Source organism: Phycodurus eques, chromosome 7 (genome assembly GCF_024500275.1).
Source record: "Phycodurus eques isolate BA_2022a chromosome 7, UOR_Pequ_1.1, whole genome shotgun sequence".
Taxonomy (NCBI): Eukaryota; Metazoa; Chordata; class Actinopteri; order Syngnathiformes; family Syngnathidae; genus Phycodurus; species Phycodurus eques.
In genome coordinates this window covers 6,084,539-6,107,403 of record NC_084531.1, presented here as the reverse complement: position 1 = coordinate 6,107,403, position 22,865 = coordinate 6,084,539, and the positions used below count along the sequence as shown (strand labels likewise).

Here is a 22,865-nt window from a genome sequence, read left to right as displayed (position 1 = left end):
ATTCAATCTAAAAGGAAAATCCAATTTAACTATTCATCTTCAATACAGATCAATGTTTCAGATTCTTGAAGGTTAGCACAACCTTTGCTTTTACTAGCTATTCCTATTATGTAGAGTATAACAACAACAACAACAACAATAATAATAACAATAATAGTAATGAACTGTTGAAGCAGCTTTACTAGTAGTTTTGAAAGTTTGAGTCGGAAGTGTTGCGCCTTGTCAACGCCGACTTCACACTCATCGTCTCCGTGGTCCCGGTCGTCGGAGAAACCGAAACAGTGAAACAAAGTGCAGTACTGGTTCCGTGTGGGGAGGACGTCCAGTTTCTATAGGTAAAATGCTAATACATTCATTCAATGCAGTGAACTCGGGTTCGTCTTCTGAGTGACCACATTGTTTATGTGCGATTTAAAAACCATTGTCCTCCCCCACAACTTAACTGGAGTTCTGGACGTGAATGCGACCGGCTTCAACACCTTAAAGTTAAAAGTCTACAGGAGACACACGACATTTTTTCGTTCGCTAAGCAAATTGTGGATGTTGTTTGTGCTTGCTTGCATTAACCTGTCACGTTTCGTGCTAGCTAGCGTTTCGTTTTTTTTTAACAAGCTAACCGTAACTGTTAACGAGACACGTCACTGACGATGAATGCAATACTACCCGCATCAGCAGGGCATTCATACACGGTGTTACTTGGCTCAAAGATAATTTTGCCCTCGATGATTAAAATGCGAGGATTACCTTAGTTTCGTGACGCGGACTGTTGAGAGATAGTGTTACAATGTTATTGTGCAGAGACAACACGTATCTTACTACACAACGAAAAGCTCAACGTTGTAACAGTCGCTTAGAGAGAAAATAGAAATTCTCTCAGGGGCTGTCCCTAATAGAATTTCTCTTTTTCAGTGGATCCCACTTCTTCTTCTTACCTTACAGGCTCATTATTTCTCACATACTGGTATTGAGAAAATGTAAGTTCAAAAGACGCAGTTTCCCAATGAAAAACATAGAATTTACATGTAAGGATGTCAGCCCAATGCCACCCTTGGCCCCTATTTGTCAAATTTGCAAGGGATCAATAAAGTACATTATTGTTAGCTTTGACGTGTCAACCAGTGGGAAGTTGGATATAGTTTACGAGGTCTCGTCAAATGTAAAGGAAAACATGAGTAACTAACTAACTATCTATCTATCTATCTATCTATCTATCTATCTATCTATCTATCTATCTATCTGTCTGTCTGTCTGTCTGTCTGTCTGTCTGTGTGTGTGTGTGTGTGTGTGTGGGCGGCACAGTGAGGACTGGTTAGCACATCTGCCTCACAGTTCTGAGGACCCGCAATAAAGAAACAGTTTGCTGCTTAAACTCATACCACACAAACAGTAATGTTTTCCTATTTTTAAAGAGCATAACATGTAAACGTTCACAAGACAGGGAGGAAAAAGTAAGTGAACCCCTTGGCAACAGATTCTCCAAGAGCTAATCAGAGTCATGTGTGTGCCAGCCTGAAGTCCAATCAATGAGACAACATTGGGGGTGTGGCTTAAAGCTGCTCTGGCCACTAGAAAACAGATACCAATTTAGAATTCATCCATCCATTTTCAACACCGCTTATCCTGGTTAGGGTCGCAGGGCGCTGGAGCCTATCCCAGCTGACTTCGGGCGAAAGACAGACTACACCCTGAACTGGTCGCCAGTCAGTCGCAGGGCACATATAGACACGGACAACCATTCGCACTCACATTCATACCGTCACTGAGTGGGAACTGAACCCACGCTGACTGCACCAAAGTCAGGCGTGTGTACCACTACACCATCAGTGACTCCAATTTAGAATTGTCTCTTGTAAAGAAGCATTGCCTGATGGGTACCAAACAGGGCAAAAGAGCTCTCAGGAGAACAACAATTTATAATATTTGACTGTTATAAAGCTGGAAAAGGTTACAAAGGTATCTCTGTCTTGCTGGTCATTGGTCCACAGTTAGACAAATTGTCAATAAATGGTGGATGTTCAGCACTTTTGCTTCTCTTCCAAGGAGTGGCCATCCTGACTGCAAGAGCACAGCGGAAAATGCTTAATGAGGTAAAAAAAGAACCCGAGAGTGTCAGCTGAAGACTTACAGAAATCACTGGCACATGCCAACATCTCTGTTGACAAATCTACCACACGTAAAACATTCTACAAAAATGGGGTTCATGGAAGAACACCAAGGAGGAAGCCATTTCAGTCACAAAAAAAAAACATTGCGGCACGTTTTAAGTTTGTTAAAGAGCACTTGGATGTTCCACAACATGACTGGAAAAATATTTGTTGGACAGATGAAACCAAGTTGTGTGGAGGAAAAATGACACAGCACCCCGACACCAAAACATCCCAGCTGTGGAGCATGGTGGAGGGAGCATCATGGTATGGGTGTACTTTGGTACCTCAGGGCCTGGACAGTTTGCTACCATCAAAGGAAAAATGAATTTACAAGTTTATCAAGACATATTTCAGAAGTACTTGAGGCCATCTGTCCGACTGTTGAAGCTCAAAAGAGGATGGGTTTTGGAATAGGACAATGATCCAAATCACAGAAGTGCAGTCAATCAACAATAGAATGGCTTCAGAAGAAGAAAATACGTGTTTTGGAGTGGCCCAGTCGAAGTCCTGACCTCAATCCTATTGAGATGCTGTGGCATGACCTCAAGAGAGCTATTCATTCCATACATCCCAGGATCTTGCTGAACTGCAATTTTTGTAAAGAGGAATGGTCCAAAATTCATCCTGATCTCACGTCTGATCTACAACAACAGGAAATGTATGTATATATAGTATTGTAATGTATTGCTGCCAAAGGAAGTTCAAGCGGTCATTAAATCCAAGGTTTCAGTTACTTTTTCATCCCTGTCCTGTGACTCTTTACATGTTATGATCAATACAAATATGCAAATATATTATAATTACAAGATATAATTGTTAAACTGTTAACTGTTTAAACTGCTTCTTTATTCTTGGGATTTAGATGAAGATCAGAGTACATTTTATGACCAATTCATTCAGAAATTTAAGAAATTCCAAAGAGTTCACATACTTTTTCCTCCAACTGTATATCCCCAGTTAATTTCTATCTTTGGCAAAGGGATACTTAGAAATAGTCATTTGACCCCCATGCCTTACCCATATAAGGGAATGTTTTGTTTTTTCGTTGAAATTTTATTTCGATGCATAACTTTGTTAAGGTGAAATCCAAGCCGAGTGGTGACGCATTGCCTTTTTCAGGAAGGAGAGCATTTAGAACGGTTTATCCCTTCCATTAAGGAAAATAACTTTGTGTTAGATCTCCTAGCCATGTTGGACAGAGATGTGATGCATCCTCCAGCTTCACGCTTGTGTGCAGTCTGTGAAGGGGGTTGGTCTGAAGCAAGCCATTTTATGGTGCTTTCTTGAGAACTGTGCTATCTTTAGATCGACTAATGGCAGGGTTATTTTGTGTAGGGCTGCATTTACTGCAGTTTTTCTTCCTCCTGTGCATGCGTCATTTTCAACCTTGTATTTTTTATTTGTAGCTATAGAATTCATGTGTGACTGTTGGGTTTGGAGGAAAATGGAATAGGCTTCCACAATTCAGTGGAGTAATCAAGTGTAAAATGTAAAGGGTAAAACAGAAGCTCGGTCATCCGGGAGGGGCTCAGAGTAGAGCCGCTACTCCTCCGCATTGAGAGGAGACAGATGAGGTGGCTCGGGCATCCGATTAGGATCCGCCTCGGGATCCCCCCGGAAGAGCTGGTAGAAGTGGATGGGGAGAGGGAAGTCTGGGCTTCCCTATTAAAGCTACTGCCCCGGTGAACCAACCTCGGATAAGCGTAAAAAAATGGATGGATGGACACATTTAAGTAAGTCAGTTGTAAAATAATGGATTGTTGTAAGGCTTTGGTGCAGAAAAAAAGTGGTCAGCCTCGAAGATAAGTGGTAGCATATTCATTTCCGCCTGTTACATTGCTTAGTCAGCTTATTGTTTTATTTATTGCATCACTCATGGCTCGAAGACCTTTGAAAACAGTTTTGGCAGTTGATGTAAAAACAGTTGTTTGCTTTTTGAAGATATAAAAGGCTTTTAGTGTGGTCGGGGGTAGATGGGAGCGCAGAGTTTGATGTGCCTGACATGTTCTACCATTTTAATGAATGGCAGCCAGCATTTTTTTTGGTGTGTTTTAAATTAGCGATTGAACAGCATTTTGGGGTAGTGTTGATACTGGTGTGCAACAGTATACGATAACAATATCAGGTATAATGCCAATTTGAATGATGTGGTGGTTGGTAACTAATGCAAGATGATGTTTTTTTTTAAAAAAAAATTATTATTATTTCCTGGCGGCACGGTGTATGACTGGTTAGAGCGTCTGCCTCACAGTTCTGAGGACCGGGGTTCAATCCTCGGCCCCGCCTGTGTGGAGTTTGCATATTCTCCCCGTGCCTGCGTGGGTTTTCTCCGGGCACTCCGGTTTCCTCCCACATCCCAAAAACATGCATGGTAGGTTAACTGAAGATTCTAAATTTCCCATAGGTGTGAATGTGAGTGCGAATGGTTGGTTGTTTATATGTGCCCTGCGATTGGCTGGAAACCAGTTCAGGGTGTACCCCGCCTCCTGCCCGAGGATAGCTGGGAATGGCTCCAGCACTCTCCTTGGCCTCAGAGAACATGCTCTTGTTCCTATATAAACATTGCTTCGGACTCATTCATTTGTATGTTTACAGACTGCAGGTAGTGGCTGGAGGCTGCATGGCTGACGGACAGGGACGTGGACCGATCACATGACACTATGTTGGCTCGTAACTGCTTCCTCCTCCTGGTGGTGGTGAGTGGAGCAGCACTGGCCATCATCAGTTTCAGCCTCCAGTTCTGTAAGTGCGTTTTTGATCGACTCATCTCTTGCATTGAATGATGCACATTGCTAACTAATCTGGTTAGTTAACTGATTTAATTCCATATCAAACTACAGTGGAACCTCGATAGAACGGAATAATGGCGACGAGGGGTCGTCCGATATAGCCGATTGTCCGTTAAATTGAAGGACTTTTTTTGGAGGCCATTTGCCAGCTCAGCTACACCCTCAGTTGGGTCCGCGAGTGTGCATGGGAGTTCGTACAGTACACAATTATTGTTTTGTCGTTTTTCTTTTCTTTCGTGGCCTAAAATGCCCAGGACACTAAAAAGTTATTGTAAATACATATAAAAAGGTTGAAAATGTTTGAAAGTTTCACATTTCATCCAAACTAAAAACCAAACTACGCAGGTGTGCTGGTCGTGGTGACATTGTTGACGAACAGTACTTATCATAGGTTCGTCAGTAGGTATTGTATTGATTATTGTCCCTGCCAGCCAATGTGAAATCCAATGAAATTGCAATTACCGTATTTTCGCGACCATAAGACTACACCTTAAAAGGTGTAGTCTCAGTTACGGGGTCTTTCTGTATTTAAAACTGTGGTGTCGTCTGCAAAACTTCAGGAGTTTGACAGCCGGGTACGTTGAGGTGCAGTCGTTCGTGTATAGAGAGAAGAGCAGCGGAGAGAGGGTACATCCTTGGGGCACTCCGGTGCTGGTGGTGTGTATAGATGAGGTGGTGTCCCCCAGCCTCACCTGCTGTGTCCTGCCCCGTCAGGAAGCTGTAAATCCACTGGAAGATGGCAAGCGAGACGCTGAGCTGAAGAAGCTTGGAGTACAGGAGTTCAGGGATGATGGTGTTTAACGGAGAGCTGAAATCCACGAACAGGATCCTCGCGTAGGTCCCCACGCCGTTGAGGTGTTCTCGGATGAAGTGCAGTCCCATGTTTTTGAAGATGTTGTTGAAGATCTGTGTGAAGACTGACTTGGCTAGTTAGCAAAAGTATTCTGAAATCATCAGTAAGAACTTCAACAACACTCGCACTCTGTTTGCTGTGGTTGACAAGCTCACAACCCCCCCGAATCAGACAGCTCCAGAACTCCTAACAGCAGATAAATGCAATGAATTTGCTTGTTATTTTAGTGAAAAAATATAATCCATCAGGTTAAATATGAGCACAAATCAGCAAAATGATAAATTGATACTACCTCTGAAGCCACTCAGGAAAAACTCTATTACCATGTCAGAATTTGATACAATTGACCAAAAAAATGTAGAGAAAACATTTCGGCAGCTGAAACCATCAACGAGCTGAGCTGTCTTGACTCAATACCATTTAACTTTTTCAAAGCTATTGCGACGTCTGCGCTAGCTGATTTGCCCAAATAATCAATTGCTCACTTCAGTCAGGTGAGTTTCCTAAAGCTCTTAAAGTAGCTGCCATCAAGCCTCTGCTAAAAAATAGAGCGCTGGACGCTTCCATGTTAGCAAGCTATAGAACCATCTCAAATCTCCCTTTCACAGCCAAGATTGTTGAGAAAGTTATTTTTAATCAACTCAGCAATTTCTTGAACTTAAATGGACTTTTTGACAAATTTCAATCAGGGTTCCGAACTCATCACAGTACAGAATCTGCTCTTATCATAGTGCTAAATGATATAAGGTTGAATACTGACTTGGGAAAGGTGTCAGTTTTGGTCTTGTTGGACCTCAGTGCGGCTTTTGATACAGTAGATCATAATATAATGCTGAACAGGTTGGAAACGTGGGTAGGACTAAATGAAACAGTCCTTAAATGGTTCAGGTCCTACCTGGAGGAAAGGAGTTATTTTGTAACCATTGGAAGTGTTCAGTCTCATCGAATGGCAATGACCTATGGGGTCCCTCAAGGGTCAGTTCTTGGACCCCTCCTGTTATGCCTGTATATGCTAACCTTGCGTGAAATTCTTCAGAACTTTAATTTGGACTATCTTAGCTATGCAGATGACACACAGTTATATCTAGCAGTGTCTCCAGATGACTACAGTTCAAATGAGGTTTTGTGTCACTTTCTAAAACAGATAAATATGTGGATGAGCCAAAATTTTCTTCAATTAAACCATAACAAAACTGAGATAATTGTTTTTGGCAATAAAAAAAAAGAGAATTGCTGTTAGTAAATACCTGGAGTCACTCTCCTTAAAAACCAAAGACCAAGTCCGAAACCTTGGTGTTCTGATAGATTCCGATCTGACTTTCAAGAGTCATATCAAATCAATGACTAAAACTGCCTTTTACCATCTGAAGAACATATCCAGGGTGAAGGCTTGCGTGTGTCAAGCAGACCAGGAAAAGCACATCCATGCTTTTATCTCAAGTAGACTTGACTATTGTAATGGTCTTCTCACTGGACTCCCTAAAAAGAGCATTATACAGCTGCAGCTCATTCAGAATGCTGCAACTCGGGTTCTGACCAGAACAAAGAGGTCAGAGCATATTACTCCAATTCTAAAGTCTTTACACTGGCTTCCAGTCAGTTTTAGAATAGATTTTAAAGTTCTGCTACTGGTCTATAAATCACTAAACGGTTTAGGTCCTGAATACATGAATGAAATGCTAATGTAATATAAACCCAGTAGGGCTCTAAGATCGACAGACTCAGGTCAAATAGTGGCGCACTGAGTCCAAAGCAAACGCGGTGAAGCAGCATTTGTATTAAACATTATGCTGCACATAAATGGAAAAAGTTGCCAACAGAAGTAACATCAGCCCCAAGTGTGCATGTTTTTAAGTCCAGGTTAAAAATTATTATTTTTTCCATGCTTTTTAGAACATTTCCACTTTAAAATTATATTTCTTGGACTGTATGCTGTTTTAATTGTATTTTTATTTTATTTTTTTCCCTTTGTTTTAAATGTTTATAAGCTGTTTTTCTTTGTTTTTAAATGCTTTTAATCATGTAAAGCACATTGAGTTACCTTCTGTATGAAATGCGCTATATAAATAAATTTACTTTGCTTTGCTTTATGTGGAATTTATTTGTATCCATCCATAATGTTGTCAGGCCTTTACAAAAGCCCCTTTGTGTATGTGCCTGGACAGAGCTGTTTCCAAAAGTTTGTTTAGCTCAGCCAGGCGTCTGTCAATTGGTAGGCGGGGGTGACAGTGTATGCGGCACAGAATGTAGAGTGAGACTGGCTGTGGCTCTGAATGGACTTCAGTGTGTGTAACGGCCTCTGTGCAGTTGACAAAATGGTCTCTGCTGTGGCAGCAAGCTTTAGCTTCTCCCTCATCATGGGTGAGTATTGAGAAAACATACAGATAATACTATTTTCTTAAATAACTCACTGGTAGAATAGCTATGGTGCTTACTGTTTAATCCAAAATAAAATGATAAATAAGCCTATTATTATTATTATTGTAATTGTCTTTTCTTTGGAATTGACTTGCTTGAAACCGTTTAACAGGGCAGTCCTGAAGCTGTCAAGTGAGTAATGTTGAATATTAGATGCATGTTCTCTTCAATCCAACTTTTGTAAATACCAAAATAGTCCAAGACAGATTGTGTGCTTTTTCTTTTCATGGACCTCTTAATCATTGTGTCATGGCTTGAAATGATTGTTTAGAATCTTTGCAAGTTTCTGTTGACATGTTGCAGCAGCACAGATGTATCAGTAAAGAATGTTTTCTTTTTGCGTCTATCATGGAGCTTTCCCGATTACACCACATTTTGAGTATCTCTGCATTTTAAAAAGTCTTAAAAGCACGTTTTTCTTTATTAGACTAGTTCTTATCCCCTTGTGGAAATTTTCTTTCACTGCTGTAAATTATATTGAATGTGTTTACACCACACAAAGTAGACTACACACAGGCAATAATGAGAGTGGCAAGAGTTATTACTATTTTTATTTGCTCTGATGTTACCTCCGGAGCCAGAATATTGGTTGAATGACTGATACTGCAGAATATTTGTACCATTGCGTCACTTTTCTGACATGTTTTTTCTGTGACTTCTAGCTCAACATTTGTCTTGCTAAAGAGGCATGGGGCAAGTTCAGATTCTTTTGCTTCAGAGTTCAGTCCATTTGAATGGGTCTTCCAATTCATACAATGCCTCTGGAACCTATTGGATTTTCTCACGGGATCACAGGTCACTGGTGTCCAGGCGACTTGGTGGTTGCAATTGAGGGTTTTATTTCTGTTAACTATTCATTGTAGCACGAAAATATATTTTTGGAAGGTTTAGATTGTCTTCATGTTCACTTTCCTTAATTGTCTTAATTTGATATGTTCATTCTGTCTTTTGTGTGCCATTTTTGCAGTCAATCTAATCCCTACCACTCCTATTGTGGAGAAGAGACCTCTCCAGGCTGCAGATGGAGCTGTACGGCTGGCTCAGGGCAAGAGCAGAAAGCGAGTGTTCCCAGTACCTCACACCCAGAAACCCAACCCCATATCTGAAGCCTATGGCTACTGCAACACCCCCAGTCACAATGAACAAGCCTGGGAAGGTGCCCACTGACACTCTGACAATATATTGGGTTGTGGCCAATGAAAGTAGTCACTTAATTCATTCACCACATTTACCTGAACTCTCTGCATCCCTTTGTTTAGCTTTAGATGGGATATAATGGTCAATAATCCCTTTGTCATGCTCAATTTTGGTGTTCTGATTTCTCATATCATTACACTCAGAATTCATTGTTTATTCTGTACAGCCACAATTCTACTCCTCTGGTGGCATGATTTTCTGAAAAGGATCCATAACACTATCTTTCAGCGGTGGATATTTTGAGTTACCTGCTTTATAGTTGCATAAGTGATGTTTAATTTGTAATTCTACAGATACAGTATAATACTAAGTTGGTTTGTGTATTGATTATTGGTAAAATATGTTTGTAGAACAGTAATTTAACATATCTCATCAGATAAAAAAGCTACAACCCAAAAACATTGCAATATTTTACCCTAACTTGAATTCACTTTGTTAAAGTGTACTGTCTGATGATGTTGATTATTTACTTGCAGGTCACAGTCCAGCAGACTATAAGCTGCTGTCTGTCCAGGTGATGATTCGCCATGGAGACCGTTACCCACTGTACTCTATACCCAAGACCAAACGGCCAGCCATCAACTGCACACTGTCCATTAGCAGGTAGTCACCCAGCCATGTATCATCTTGACTGGCATGCATACAGTAATGTGTATTGTTTTTTTTTTTCTTTTAATGAATCTTGATTTACTTTCATTGTTGTTACTTTGCTTCCAGAGTTATTTTTATGTAGTTATAACATTTTTATCTATAGCTATATCTATTTATTTATATAAATAAATTAATCACCAGACTTGCGCGGTGGACAATTTTATGGTCAACCTATCGTGGGCTCTCCACCTCCTTCCAGTTCATATTTGGAAGCCTGCTGCTCTAACCAGGGATTGTTGATTTCCTCAGTTCCAGAATCATTTTGGCTTTTTCCTGCTTGTACCACAAGCTGCTGAAACTTGAAGCTGTCGTGCATTCCAACCAATTCCAATTGCTCTCTGAAGTGATTCTCAAGCTCTGGCAGTTGTCTTGTGTGCTTAAAGAGATTCTTAAAGAAGTAATTCTGCCACTCCTCCTTCCATTTTATTTGCTTGGGGATGTGCTCTGCTCTTGACATAACTACAAGGCTCTTTACCTCCTTCCACAGTGGCTTTAGGCCTTGGTTCTCTTCCTGGCTCGCCTCCCTCCACTGTTTTTGGAGCAGCAGCTGCTCGATTTCTCTCTCCCTTCTTCCTTCTTGCCTTTGTCTCTCAGATTCCACATTCCTGAACTCCTTGTACGCGATGTCTCCAAGGCAATTGAACTTAGTTTCTACATTGCCATGCAGTAAATATTCTAGGATGACTACGATGTCCTCCTCCTCTCTTGGCTCCTTGTTGTGGTTGGTCATGGGTGTGTTTTCGGTGCCACTTTCTTAGGGACTCCTCTCCACCATTGACTCTCACACGTCCTCCTTCTGCCTCCTTTCAGCTGTGTGAGATCCTTCTGCTATGTGGTTTGTGACCTGGCTTTTGGCTCCTTGTGTCTGACCTACCATTGCACTATCGCTGCTGTCCTTCATCTGTACACCTCTTCCTTCCTTGGTGGATTAGCATACCCCTGAATGTTGTGACCTTCACCTACCCACTTCTGCATTTCCACGTTATCTAAGACTCTTTATCCGGTTCCATTTCAGTCTTTGCCATGAAGTATGTTTATATTGGCGCATCTTCCACCCTGCCTCTTGGAGGGCCATTTGGTATTTTATTTTCTTTATCATTGCTTTTTTTTTGTTTTTTTTTTTGTGCTTTTTGGTCAAGCAGAAAAGATGATCTGTATTGTATCCCTTACTGAATTAACATACTAATATTGTTATGAACAAGTAAGAGCTATGTGGTGGAGAAATACCCTCTTCAAGCTCGTATCAAGTAAATACAAATACTGTATGTACAGTAGTGTAATATATGTGAAGCAAAGTAATTCATTTATGCATTTAGCTCAAAGGAAGAGTTTGTGTTTTGTACATTTTTTTCTATTGGAGGTGTGGATTAGAATTTTAGTTTGTACATCAGTTTTCCTGTGCTGTGGTGGGATGCACATACATCAAGACAAACCCATCCACATGTCATGTGCAACAGAGTTGTTGATGGCGTTATATGGACACTTCAGTTATTCAAAACAAAGCATGCACTTCAGCTTGAGAGGATGCCTGGAACTGGCACCCTTGCTCCAAACTGTGAATATAAAACACTACACAAATATTGTATTTACACCCACATCTTGGTGTACCAGGTCTCCAATGAAGCCACTGAATTCATTTCTCACAAATTTATATCATATTTCACTATTAGCTGCAACTTCTGGACAGCATGATGGTTGTGCTTAATCTACAGAGCTGGCATAGTAGTTGCAAGTGATATGCAGGTCCATTGGATTATTACTTTTCAACGTGTCCTTGAACGTAATCTAACCAGCAAACACGGCTGCTGTGGGTAAGGTTAGAGCATCCTTCAGATTTGCAGAAACACATTAACTAATACCGGCACCGACCTGTTTTGGTCAATTGGGTTTAAGTGTAAAGTCAGTTAGGTTGGTTGATTACAATTCTAGTAGGGCTATAAAAAAGGTTGTTTACCTCTACTGGCACCAGTTTGCTGAGTCACTAAGCAACCACTCTTCTTGCCTGCTCTTCACCAATACTATCATACAATCTCTCATCAGCAAATCTATTGCAAGTAGCCAGTGTACCCATTTGTCAAGCACAATTCCTTGCTGTAAATCTGTCTTGTCTCTCTTCTTTTCCTTCCTCTCGTTATGCCTTCCTGCCCTTCCTAATCTCACCATCCATATATTCCTTGTAATACCGTTCCTCTGCCCCAGCCAGTAAGAATAATCTTACAGTATATAATTGGTTTTAGTCATCTTTGATTGGCAACAGTCAGCCAAATAGACAGCTCAGTTGTCACATTGTCCTCACAACTGCTGGCATTTCCCTCAGTTTGATCTAAATTGTCCCAACCCCTAAAGCCTATAAATTATTAGATTAATGCTTTATCTGCTATCCTGAGAAATGTCTCCAACCCATTCACATGAAATACATTGTGGTCAAAGCATAATAATAATAACCTCAAATGTGCTTCTGAAAAGAGCCGCTATCAGTGTAATACTTTGGTGCAGAATGTGGGCATGGTATAAAAGTAGGGGGTCGGGGGTGTGGTTTTGATCCAACCATCCTATGACCACAATGGAAACTGTTGTGTGCGCTGCCACAGATGCCCCCTTCCTTTTCTTAATCTGTGTTGAGCTGCAATTCCCACAATTTGTTAAATTGAATTGTAATCCCTAAACATTTCCCCTATCAGATCAGCAACTGCTCCTCTTGCTGCTCTCATTCCTGTGTTTTTGTGTGTCTCTGTGTACTGTTTTTGCATACCTGAGAGCATGCGAGTCTTTGTGTAAATGTTGTAAATGTATTTCTAAAGCAACACATTCTTTATTTTTTTATTAAGCCCATGTTACCGTCAGCCGCTAGGAGGATTGGTGCCCAGCAGTGTGTATTATAGAGACATCTGGTGGTGAATGAAAAAACTAACTTCACATGACACTACGGATAGTAGTGATTTATTTACAATTTTAAATAGTTACTTGTGTTAATTTTATTGTTTGACGTTTGAATTTTAACAGACATCTTTAAAGGTCAAATGCCATTAGAATTAAATTGTTCTACTGTTGTATGCGTAACATAGGTCAAAATGAGTCTGTGACCTGGTTTAAGTTTGACATCTTTGCCATTTGTCAATTCAGCCTGCCTAGTTACACTGTGGCTGCGTCTTGTGCAAAGCCGCAACTTTGCGTCATCTGCCAAACTCAGATGAAGTGAGGAATAAATGGCTTAAATTTATTTTTGGAGAAATTCCTAATTATTTCACAACCAGAATTGTGCTGTGTTGGGGCCCATTTCGTGGAGGATGACTTCATAAAATACGATTTTACACACTGCTGGAAGTGCATTTCCGGATTTGGAGCAAGCTGCCTGAGCAGTCGGCACAAGCTGTATAAGTACAGTATATAAAAGGCATGTTTTGTGTTAACTATATTTATATTGCTGAGTGTAACTGCTGTCACTGTTGCCAAAATGTGTGCGACAGATCAATACCACGCTGCTAGCCGGTGACATTATCGTGACTGAGCTTTCAAAATATCCTTCTCTCTTTTTCTTCACCCATGATGTGACACATCCCCTCCTCTGCGGGGCTCTGAGCTGTGAGTAATGGGCGGCCAATCCAACAGTTGGTGGATTCTGCTTAACGATTATGGCGTAAATTCCCCCCAAATCAAAAGAAATTAATCCAAGGTCGCTATGAATGCTTGGCCCAGTCGCCGAAATATCGCCATTCACCAACAGCCAATCAGAGCGATTTTTTTTTTTCATATTTAAATTGAGCAAATCTCATTTACATGTTGCATTTTAAGTGCCTGGTGTAAAAAGACCAACTAGAATAGGTTGAAAAAGGACATTCTGGGCATTTTAATCCCAAATGATCTTGCAAACGCGATAAAAGGAGATCAAAGATTATCAAAAATCTGATGGCATGGGATCTTTTAAGAAGTATGTAAAGTAGTATTTCCAATCAAGTAGCAATTATATAAAGTAGACAAATCCTTAAAAGTGTAATTTAGGAGAAGAGCAAACCATCAAACCTTTGCAAAATGAACATGTTTTTATAACCACTATTGTCATTATGCAACTCGTGGTTTGTTGGTAAGAAATGAAAATCCATAGTTCACCAAATTCTTTCTAAGGGTTGGGTTCAGATATTCTTGACACCTTCAGAAAGACATCAGTCTGTCAATATGTATTTTATTGTAATACTAGTTGGCAGTACTGGTGAACAGAGTCAATGAGAAACTGAGCAGTAATGCATTTCTATATTATATTCCCTAGGAATCCCTCACACCCTCTGCTAGGATCCTTCATAAATCACATGGCCCAGGGAGGCCATGGGCATTGGGAGTTCCCTTTGGCCTCTGTCCCTCGCCTGCCCAACCACAATACTTGTGAAATGGGAGAGCTCACGCAATCTGGTAGGCATGACAATATTTTCTCTTTGACTCCAGGAAGTTCCAAAATTCTCTCAAGAATAGGTTGATGCTTGGAAATTCAGTTTTCAATCCTCCAATACTCTTTGGGGTGTTATATGACATCTAAGTTACATGTTATAAAGAAACCTGCAATTTTGCAAATGTTTAGTTTAATCCCTGTAACGTTTCATGTATTCCCCTAATTCCTGTGGAAGTTTGGTAACTTTGAAGTTTTACAGAATTATGTAGCCCTAATTTTGGATTACCAACATTTTATTATCAAAAATGGTACCTTGCATTATATCTGATTAAAAAGAGGAACCAAACCCAAGATGTCAAAACTTTGTTATATTTTAAATATGAATTTACTCGCTTATGCGGGGTGGATGGGCTAAGGGGCACCATTTTTAGGTCTTTTCACTTTCGCGAGAGTGTGAATTTGCGAGAATGTAACTTGTATTCACCACTGAGTAAACCATACAGACGACAGGCTACATACATACTGTCCCTGACAGGCAAAATCCTCGTATCTAAAAATTCACTACTTTTAAAAATAAAAATAACACAACACCACAGCAAAATAATATTGAATTGCTAATTTACTACACTGTCATTCATTAATATGGTATAATATGGCGCCAGCTCGCCGGAGTTTGCGGCTAGTGGTTAGTTGCTAGCTGTTCGTACAGCGAATGTATCTTTCAAATTGGTGATATACCTTATATTGCTATCATGTACCGTTGCACAGCAACCTCAACACAACATTACCCCGAAATCATGTTCAACCGCTTATTTACACCCCCATAAAAGTGCAAATTTGTTACGCTGTCATTGTAATAATACATCGCAAGCTTACCGGCCTTAGTGGCTCGCAGCTAGTTAGCCAGGGTGAAATGCCTGGTGAGCCCGTGCGCTGGCTCCTGACTGACGGTCACTTACCACTACCAACAGCCGGCTGACCCCTTGAGCCATGGGTGATGCAATAAATAATACGATGAGCAGTTTGTATGTGAAAATTAATCTTTACACATACATTTTATGCTGTCCTAGTTGCAGTTTCTACCGAAGCAAACCTACCTACAGCTGACTGTTCAATCCAGTGTATGCGCAAATAACGTCCGCATTCGGTAACACAGGTAAAAACACTTTCTCCTTGCTCGGGTAAATGGGGAAGGGAACAGTTTAAAACCACCCGTAGGAACTTCAAACGTCTACAATAATGTCTACAAGATGTCACCTCAGAGCCACCAAAGATGACAATAGATGGTTTTTAGGTTTTGTTAATGTTTACATGTATCATATCATATTTGTATAAATAAATGATATACATGTATTTAAGTTTTGTTTGAAGACACCAGCCGTGAAGAAAATAATTGTTTTCCAAGTTCAGCTTCCAAGAATCATGTCATCAATCCTAGTTATGCTCATTATGTAGCATGACAGGAAGTCAGCTATCCCATGTTCCGCGTTGGTCACGTAACGTTCCGTATTGGTCACATGACATGCCGCATAAAGTGCATTCGTCGGCACTCCGTCGTCACAGCTGATAATGTTTGCGCCAAACATGGCGCCCCCTTACGTTGACTAATTATCGTGTTTAATTCTTATCCCATGAAAATACAGCCCTGTGGGGGGGCACAAGTCAGTGGAAACTGTAGGCCGGTCCCAAGGCCGGATAAATGCAGACGGTTGCATCAGGAAGGGCATCCGGCTTAAAACTTTGCCAAACAAATATGAGCGTTCATCCAAAGAATTCCATACCGGATCGGTCGTAGCTCGGGTTAACAACATCCGCCACCGGCGCGTCAACTTGCAGGGCGCCGGTGGAAATTCAGCTACTGTGGGTCGAAGTCGAAGAAGAGGTGGAAAGCGGGTTCTTTGGCAGAAAGAGAAGAGGAAAGCACAGAGCCTAGAACTGAATGTGGGGACTTTGAATGTTGGGACTATGACAGGAAGATTTCTGGAGTTGGTTGACATGATGATTAGGAGAAAGGTTGATATATTTTGTGTCCAGGAGACCAGGTGGAAAGGCAGTAAGGCTAGAAGTTTAGGGGCAGGGTTTAAATTATTTTACCATGGTGTAGATGGGAAGAGAAATGGAGTCGGGGTTATTTTAAAAGAAGAGTTGGTGAAGAATGTCTTGGAGGTGAAAAGAGTATCAGATCGAGGGATGAGGCTGAAACCTGAAATTGACGGTGTTATGTATAATGTGATTAGTGGCTATGCCCCAAAGGTGGGATGTGACCGAGAGGTGAAAGAGAAATTCTGGAAGGAGCTAGACGAAGTAGTTCTGAGCATCCCAGTAACTAGAGTTGTGATTGGTGCAGCTTGTAATTGACATGTTGGTGAAGGAAATAGGGTTGATGGGTAAGTACGGCATCGAGGAAAGGAACTTGGAGGGGCAGATGGTGTTAGACTTTGCAAAAAGGATGCAAATGGCTGTAGTGAACACTTTTTTTCCAGAAGAGGCAGGAACATAGGGTGACCTACAAGAGCGGAGGTAGAAGCACGCAGGTGGATTACATCTTGTGCAGACGATGTGATCTGAAGAGTGTGGCTAGACAGCATAGGATGGTGGTGTGTAAGATGACTCTGGTGGTGGGGAGGAAGATTAGGAAGACAAAGGCAGAGCAGAGAACCATGTGGTGGAAGCTGAGACAGGACGAGTGTTGTGCAGCTTTTCGGGAAGAGGTGAGACAGGCTCTCGGTGGACAGGTGGAGCTTCCAGAAGACTGGACCACTACAGCCAACGTGATCAAAGAGGCAGGCAGGAGAGTACTTGGTGTATCTTCTGGCAGGAAAGGAGAGAAGGAGTCTTGGTGGGGGAACCTCATTGTACAGGAAATCATACAAGGAAAAAGGTTAGCTAAAAAGAAGTGGAACGCTGAGGGGACCGAGGAGAGGCGAAAGGAATACATTGAGATGCGACACGGGGCAAAGGTAGAGGTGGCAAAGGCCAAACAAGAGGCATATGATGACATGTATGCCAGGTTGGACACTAAAGAAGGAGAAAATGACCTATACAGGTTGGCCAGACAGAGGGATAGAGATGGGAAGGATGTGCAGCAGGTTAGGGTGATTAAGGATAGAGATTGAAATATGTTGAATGGTGCCAGTAGTGTGCTTGATAGATGGAAAGAATACTTCGAGGAGTTGATGAATGAGGAAAATGAGAGCGAAGGAAGAGTAGAAGATGCAAGTGTCATGGCAATGATTAGTAAGGGGGAGGTTATAAAGGCATTAAAGAGGATGAAAAATGGTAAGGCAGTTGGTCCTGATGTCTTTCCTGTGGAGGTATGGATGCATCTAGAAGAGGTGGCTGTGGAGTTTTTGACCAGCTTGTTCAATAGAATTCTCGAGCGTGAGAAGATGCCTGCGGAATGGAGGAAAAGTGTGCTGGTGCCCATTTTTAAGAACAATGGTGATGTGCAGAGCTGTGGAGGAGCTATAGAGGAATAAAGTTGATGAGCCACACAATGAACTTATGGGAAAGAGTAGTGGAGGCTAGACTCACGACAGAAGTGAGTATTTGCGAGCAACAGTATGGTTTCATGCCTAGAAAGAGTACCAAAGATGCATTATTTGCATCTGCTCCAGTGTGTTCCATGTGCATGTGTTCACTGTGATGGGTTAAATGCAGAGAACAAATTTCGTGTGCATGCATGCATGTTCATGACAATAAAAGGTGATTCTTATTATTATTATTATTATTTGCCTTGAGGATGTTGATGGAAAAGTACAGAGAAGGTCAGAAGGAGCCACATTGTGTCTTTGTAGATCTAGAGAAAGCCTATGACAGAGTACCCAGAGAGGAACTGTGGTACTGCATGCGGACGTCTGGAGTGGCAGAGAAGTATGTTAGAATAACACAGGACATGTACAAGGGCAGCAGAACAGCGGTGAGGTGTGCTGTAGGTGTGACAGACGAATGTAAGGTGGAGGTGGGACTGCATCAGGGATCAGCCCTTAGCTGGAGTCTCTGCTAGTATGAAGGGCAAAGTTTATAAAACAGTGGTGAGGCCAGCCATGATGTACGGATTAGAGACAGTGGCACTGAAGAGACAACAGGAAGCAGAGCTGAAGGAGGCGGAAATGAAGATGTTGAGGTTCGCTCTCGGAGTGACCAGGTTGGATAAAAATAGAAATGAGCTCATCAGAGGGACAGCCAAGGTTCGATATTTTGGAGACAAAGTTAGAGAGAGCAGACTTTGATGATTTGGACACGTCCAGAGGAGAAATAGTGAATATATTGGTAGAGGATGATGAGGATTGAGCTGCCAGGCAAGCGAGCTAGAGGAAGACCAAAGTGAAGGTTGATGGATGTCGTGAGGGAAGACATGAGGGCAGTTGGCGTTTGAGAGGAGGTTGCAGGAGATAGGCTTACATGGAAAAGGATGACGCGCTGTGGCGACCCCTAAAGGGACAAGCCGAAAGGAAAAGAAGAATTCTTATCCCATGAACGCAATATTAATCAGACTACCGTGTTTTCAGTAGTGCTGGCACATACAATGTATTTTTGCATTAAAAAATGTGGGGTTTGGTTCCCCATAAAGATTAATTTAGCAAATTGTGATGATTTGATGATTTACTTCACATAAGCCTTCAATATGCATGTTTCAGGTGTGGTGCAGCACCTACGTAATGGGAAACTCCTCCGCCAAGCCTACCAGCCCCACAGTCTTGTCCCCTCCGACTGGTCACCTCGACAGGTATGGGTGGAGACCACAGGGAAGAGCCGCACACTTCAGAGCGGACTGGCTTTTCTCTATGGCTTCCTCCCAGAATTTGATTGGAAGAAGCTGACTGTACGTCACCAGTGGAGTACATTGTTCTGTGGCTCTTCCTGTGATTGCCCAGCCAGGAACCGATACCTAGAGGAGGAGCAGAGGAGGCAGTATCGTCTCAGAGTGGGCGATGCAGAACTAGAAAGAACTTATGCTGACATGGCACGCACGTTAGGTATTCCAACACGCAATTTACGGGCCGCGAACCCAATAGACTCTCTGCTGTGCCACTTGTGCCACGGCCTTTCTTTCCCATGCATGTCTAGGGAAGATGGTACCACAGGCGGGTGTCTAAAAATGGTACAGTTTGCTGTGATCCGTCGCCAACAGCTAGATGACGAAATGGATCGGAGAAGAGAGGGACTGTTCCGTAAATATGCAATCCTGGCAATGTACCCCTACCTCAACCGAACCGCCACCAAAATGGAACGAGTAGCCAAGGCCTCCACAGGCAGCCGTTCGCCAAGAGCAGGAGGCGAAGAAGTGTTCACCCTCTCCTCAGCTCATGATGTAACCATGGCGCCTTTGCTGAGTGCCCTGGGACTAGAGGAGGCCAGGTTCCCACCTTTTGCAGCAAGACTGGTATTTGAATTGTGGAAAAGCCCCTCAGTGACTCAGGGACAGCAGGAGCAGAAGGCTGGCAAAGATGAGAGGTCAAAAGCAAGAGATGGAGGATGTTTTATCAGGGTATTGTACAATGGAGAGGATGTAACGTATCACACCACTTTCTGTAGTTCCCTTGACCTCCACACCAGTCAGCCGCTCTGCCCCCTGAAGAAGTTCCTTTCTTTTGTCAGAAGAGACATGTTCAATGTTGTCAATGCTACTTCCTACCAGGAGGCCTGTTATAGTCATACTGGTTAACATGAATGAGATGGTGGTTATACAATATACGTTTTTTGGTTTGTGGTTTTGTTCTTTCACTTGTAATGAAGGGTATAGCAAAGTTTACTGGTGGTGTGGTTTTGCACAGTTATAATTCCACTTATTTAAAAAAAAAAAAAGTAACATTCCATAGGACAAACCAAGTGTTAAGCACGCATCTACCACTACAGTTAATCAAATCATTGTAAAACGTTTTATTGTTGTTCTTGTTTATTAAATTGAACCGGCAACTATACAAATTTTTGGCTATGGCATTGTTAGGAAGCTGCAGTTCTCATAGGAAGAGTGAGGCCGGGTTCCTTTGTTACTTGAGCAATAAAAATCCTCAGAATTCTGTCACAAACACAGTATTTGGAAAAAGAGGTAGAGGTTCAAGGAAATGGACATAGCACTAAGACACTTTATTCTTACATTGCAGACATGGAATCACACAGGAAATTGTAATTTTAAAACATTTCTAAATGCTTGAAAAGGGAATATTAAATATGGATATTGTACGCTGCATTAAACATTCCTGGAATGTATTTTGTGTGTGCTTGTGTTTGTGGGCGTTTTTATTTATTTGTTTATTTATTTATTTTTGGGGGGAGAATTAGTTGTCCAATTAAATTCGATATTTTTCAAAAGTACATTCAAATCTGTGCTTCCAACCATACATAAATTAAAGCAAAAAGGAATCCCAATGGTGCATTACAATGTTAGCGATGTAACTTACGAAACGCTTCACACTTAATCTTTGCCACTTACTCTAAAAAACAAAACTATGTCGTTTTAAATAATTAAACAAATGCACACACTCCAAACTGTACATGTAAACTATCATTCAAACGTTTGGACACATTTTCTTATGCTATTGAATGACAAACCGTGTACAAACTATTTACTGGTAGTCTATATGGAGTAAAATATTATTGGTAGTAAAATAACAATTAAATCCATTGCCGTTTGTTTGTTAAACAAACAAACAAACGGCAATGTTAAATATTATAGTAGTAGTAGTATATTATAGTAGTACCCCCAGTAGATGGCACTTGAGTTCCATATTATTCCAAGTTATACTGCCCTTCTGCTAGCATCAGTTCTCTAATCTTTCTTTTCAACATTGTTGCAGGACCCAAGAACACAGTATCATTCAAAGTGGCTGAATTTTTTTTGACAGTATATTAGTTGCATAGATAGTTTTGTAGCTATTTAGCTTTTGTTGCTTTCAGAATCCTCCACATCAGAAGAGTATTAACTCAGTGGACCTCAGAACAAGCCACTTGCCAATTGTATTTTATTTATATAATACAACATGGAATTGATGTTATTACTTGCTATAAGTACAATATCTATTTTTGTTCAACCAAAATTACACAGGACTTAAAATGGCTTATGGTATAACACTAAATGGACTCAAAGATTAAAAGTCAAATAAGCAAATTGATTCCAAAAACGTTCTCCCATGCCATTTCCAATCCTATTCTCTGATGTCAGGGTTGTTAATGGGTTGTTAATGATAGTTCTCCTTCTCTGACTGACAAGACCTTTTCCACTGTTATCCTAGCCTTTTTGACCAATGCCTCTCCCTCCAGGCTTAGATGTTAGAACACCCTCTACCACACTTCTAAGTTCTGACATCCTCCTGCCACAGTGAGGTGGAGCTGCATCGTTCCACCATGACTTGGTCATTCTTTGATGATTTCATTGTGCCCCTACTGCACTGGGACACGTCAAGCTTAATGGATTGGGTGTGTCTGCCTTTTGCTCTTCTGTTTGTTTGGCCCCAAAACCATGTAAACAGGAATCAGCTTGGCCACAAAACCCATAAATACAAATGTTCAAACACATCCAGCAGCACCGCAGGGATTGGGAAAAGTCCTTTTGCCAGACCGAATGTTATGTATATTGCAGCACAATCTAATGCTATTCAATAAAAGAGCTGTATCAAATAATCTGTTTTAAAAAAGATAATAATGCTCTGTTTTTATTGACACTGCCAAAGGGCTATTTAACAGTACTGGTGTGGTTGTCATTGATATTTTACACTGCTCATAAAACAAAATGCAGGTAACCAAAACATTTGTAACATTTCTCAGGCTGATGCAAACCAACATTAAACAGGTTAGAGGAGCAATGTTTCTCAACCTTTATTGAGCGAAGCCACTTACAGTGCTGTCTAAAAGTCTTTCTCAAATTCTTATATTTTTGCATAGTTTCCCGACCTTAATGTTTAAGATCATCAAACAAAAAGGTAAATATCAGACAAATATAACCCAAGTGAACTTAAAATGCTGTTTTAAAATGGTGATTTTAAAGTAATTACGCCCCTTGTTAAATCATTAATTAATTGTGGCGAATCACAATTTTTGGTTAGTTTTCACTGATTCCACCCAAGCCTAATTACCTCCAGACCTGTTCAAACAAGAAATCACTTAAACAGAATCTGTCCCGACAAAATAAAGTAGGACAAAAGATCTAAAAAAGCTGCAACGAAATGACACGATTCAAATAAATTCCAGAACATTTTAGAAATGAAGTAATTGACATCTATCAGTCTGGAAAGGGTTACAAAATGCATTTCTAAAGCTTTAGGGTTCCAGCGAACCATAGGGGGAGCCATTATCCTCACATGAAGAAAACATGGAACTGTGGAGAACCTTACCAGGAGTGGCCTGCCTGCAAAGATTACCCCAAGAGAATAACAATGACTAATCCAGGAGGCCACAAAGGCAAGACAACTTCTTAAGAACTGCAAGCC

General features: G+C 41.2%; 1 protein-coding gene across 3 annotated transcripts; it reads left to right on the top strand.

Moving 5' to 3' along the window:
* The first annotated feature begins 224 nt into the window (after positions 1-224).
* pxylp1 (2-phosphoxylose phosphatase 1) lies at positions 225-20,667 on the top strand. 3 transcript variants are annotated; one of them, XM_061682171.1, is made up of 6 exons: positions 225-335; positions 4,743-4,889; positions 9,175-9,363; positions 9,881-10,007; positions 14,320-14,459; positions 19,077-20,667. In XM_061682171.1, the coding sequence occupies exons 2-6, from the start codon at positions 4,808-4,810 to the stop codon at positions 20,102-20,104; spliced, it is 1,566 nt and encodes a 521-aa protein (XP_061538155.1). In that variant the 5' UTR covers positions 225-335; positions 4,743-4,807; the 3' UTR covers positions 20,105-20,667. The 3 variants fall into 3 exon arrangements, with proteins under 3 accessions (XP_061538155.1, XP_061538156.1, XP_061538154.1); XM_061682172.1 differs by lacking the exon at positions 225-335 and adding an exon at positions 5,651-5,770 and having other exon boundaries at positions 4,805-4,889; positions 9,175-9,265; XM_061682170.1 differs by lacking the exon at positions 225-335 and adding an exon at positions 5,651-8,150 and having other exon boundaries at positions 4,805-4,889.
* The last annotated feature ends 2,198 nt before the right edge of the window (positions 20,668-22,865 follow it).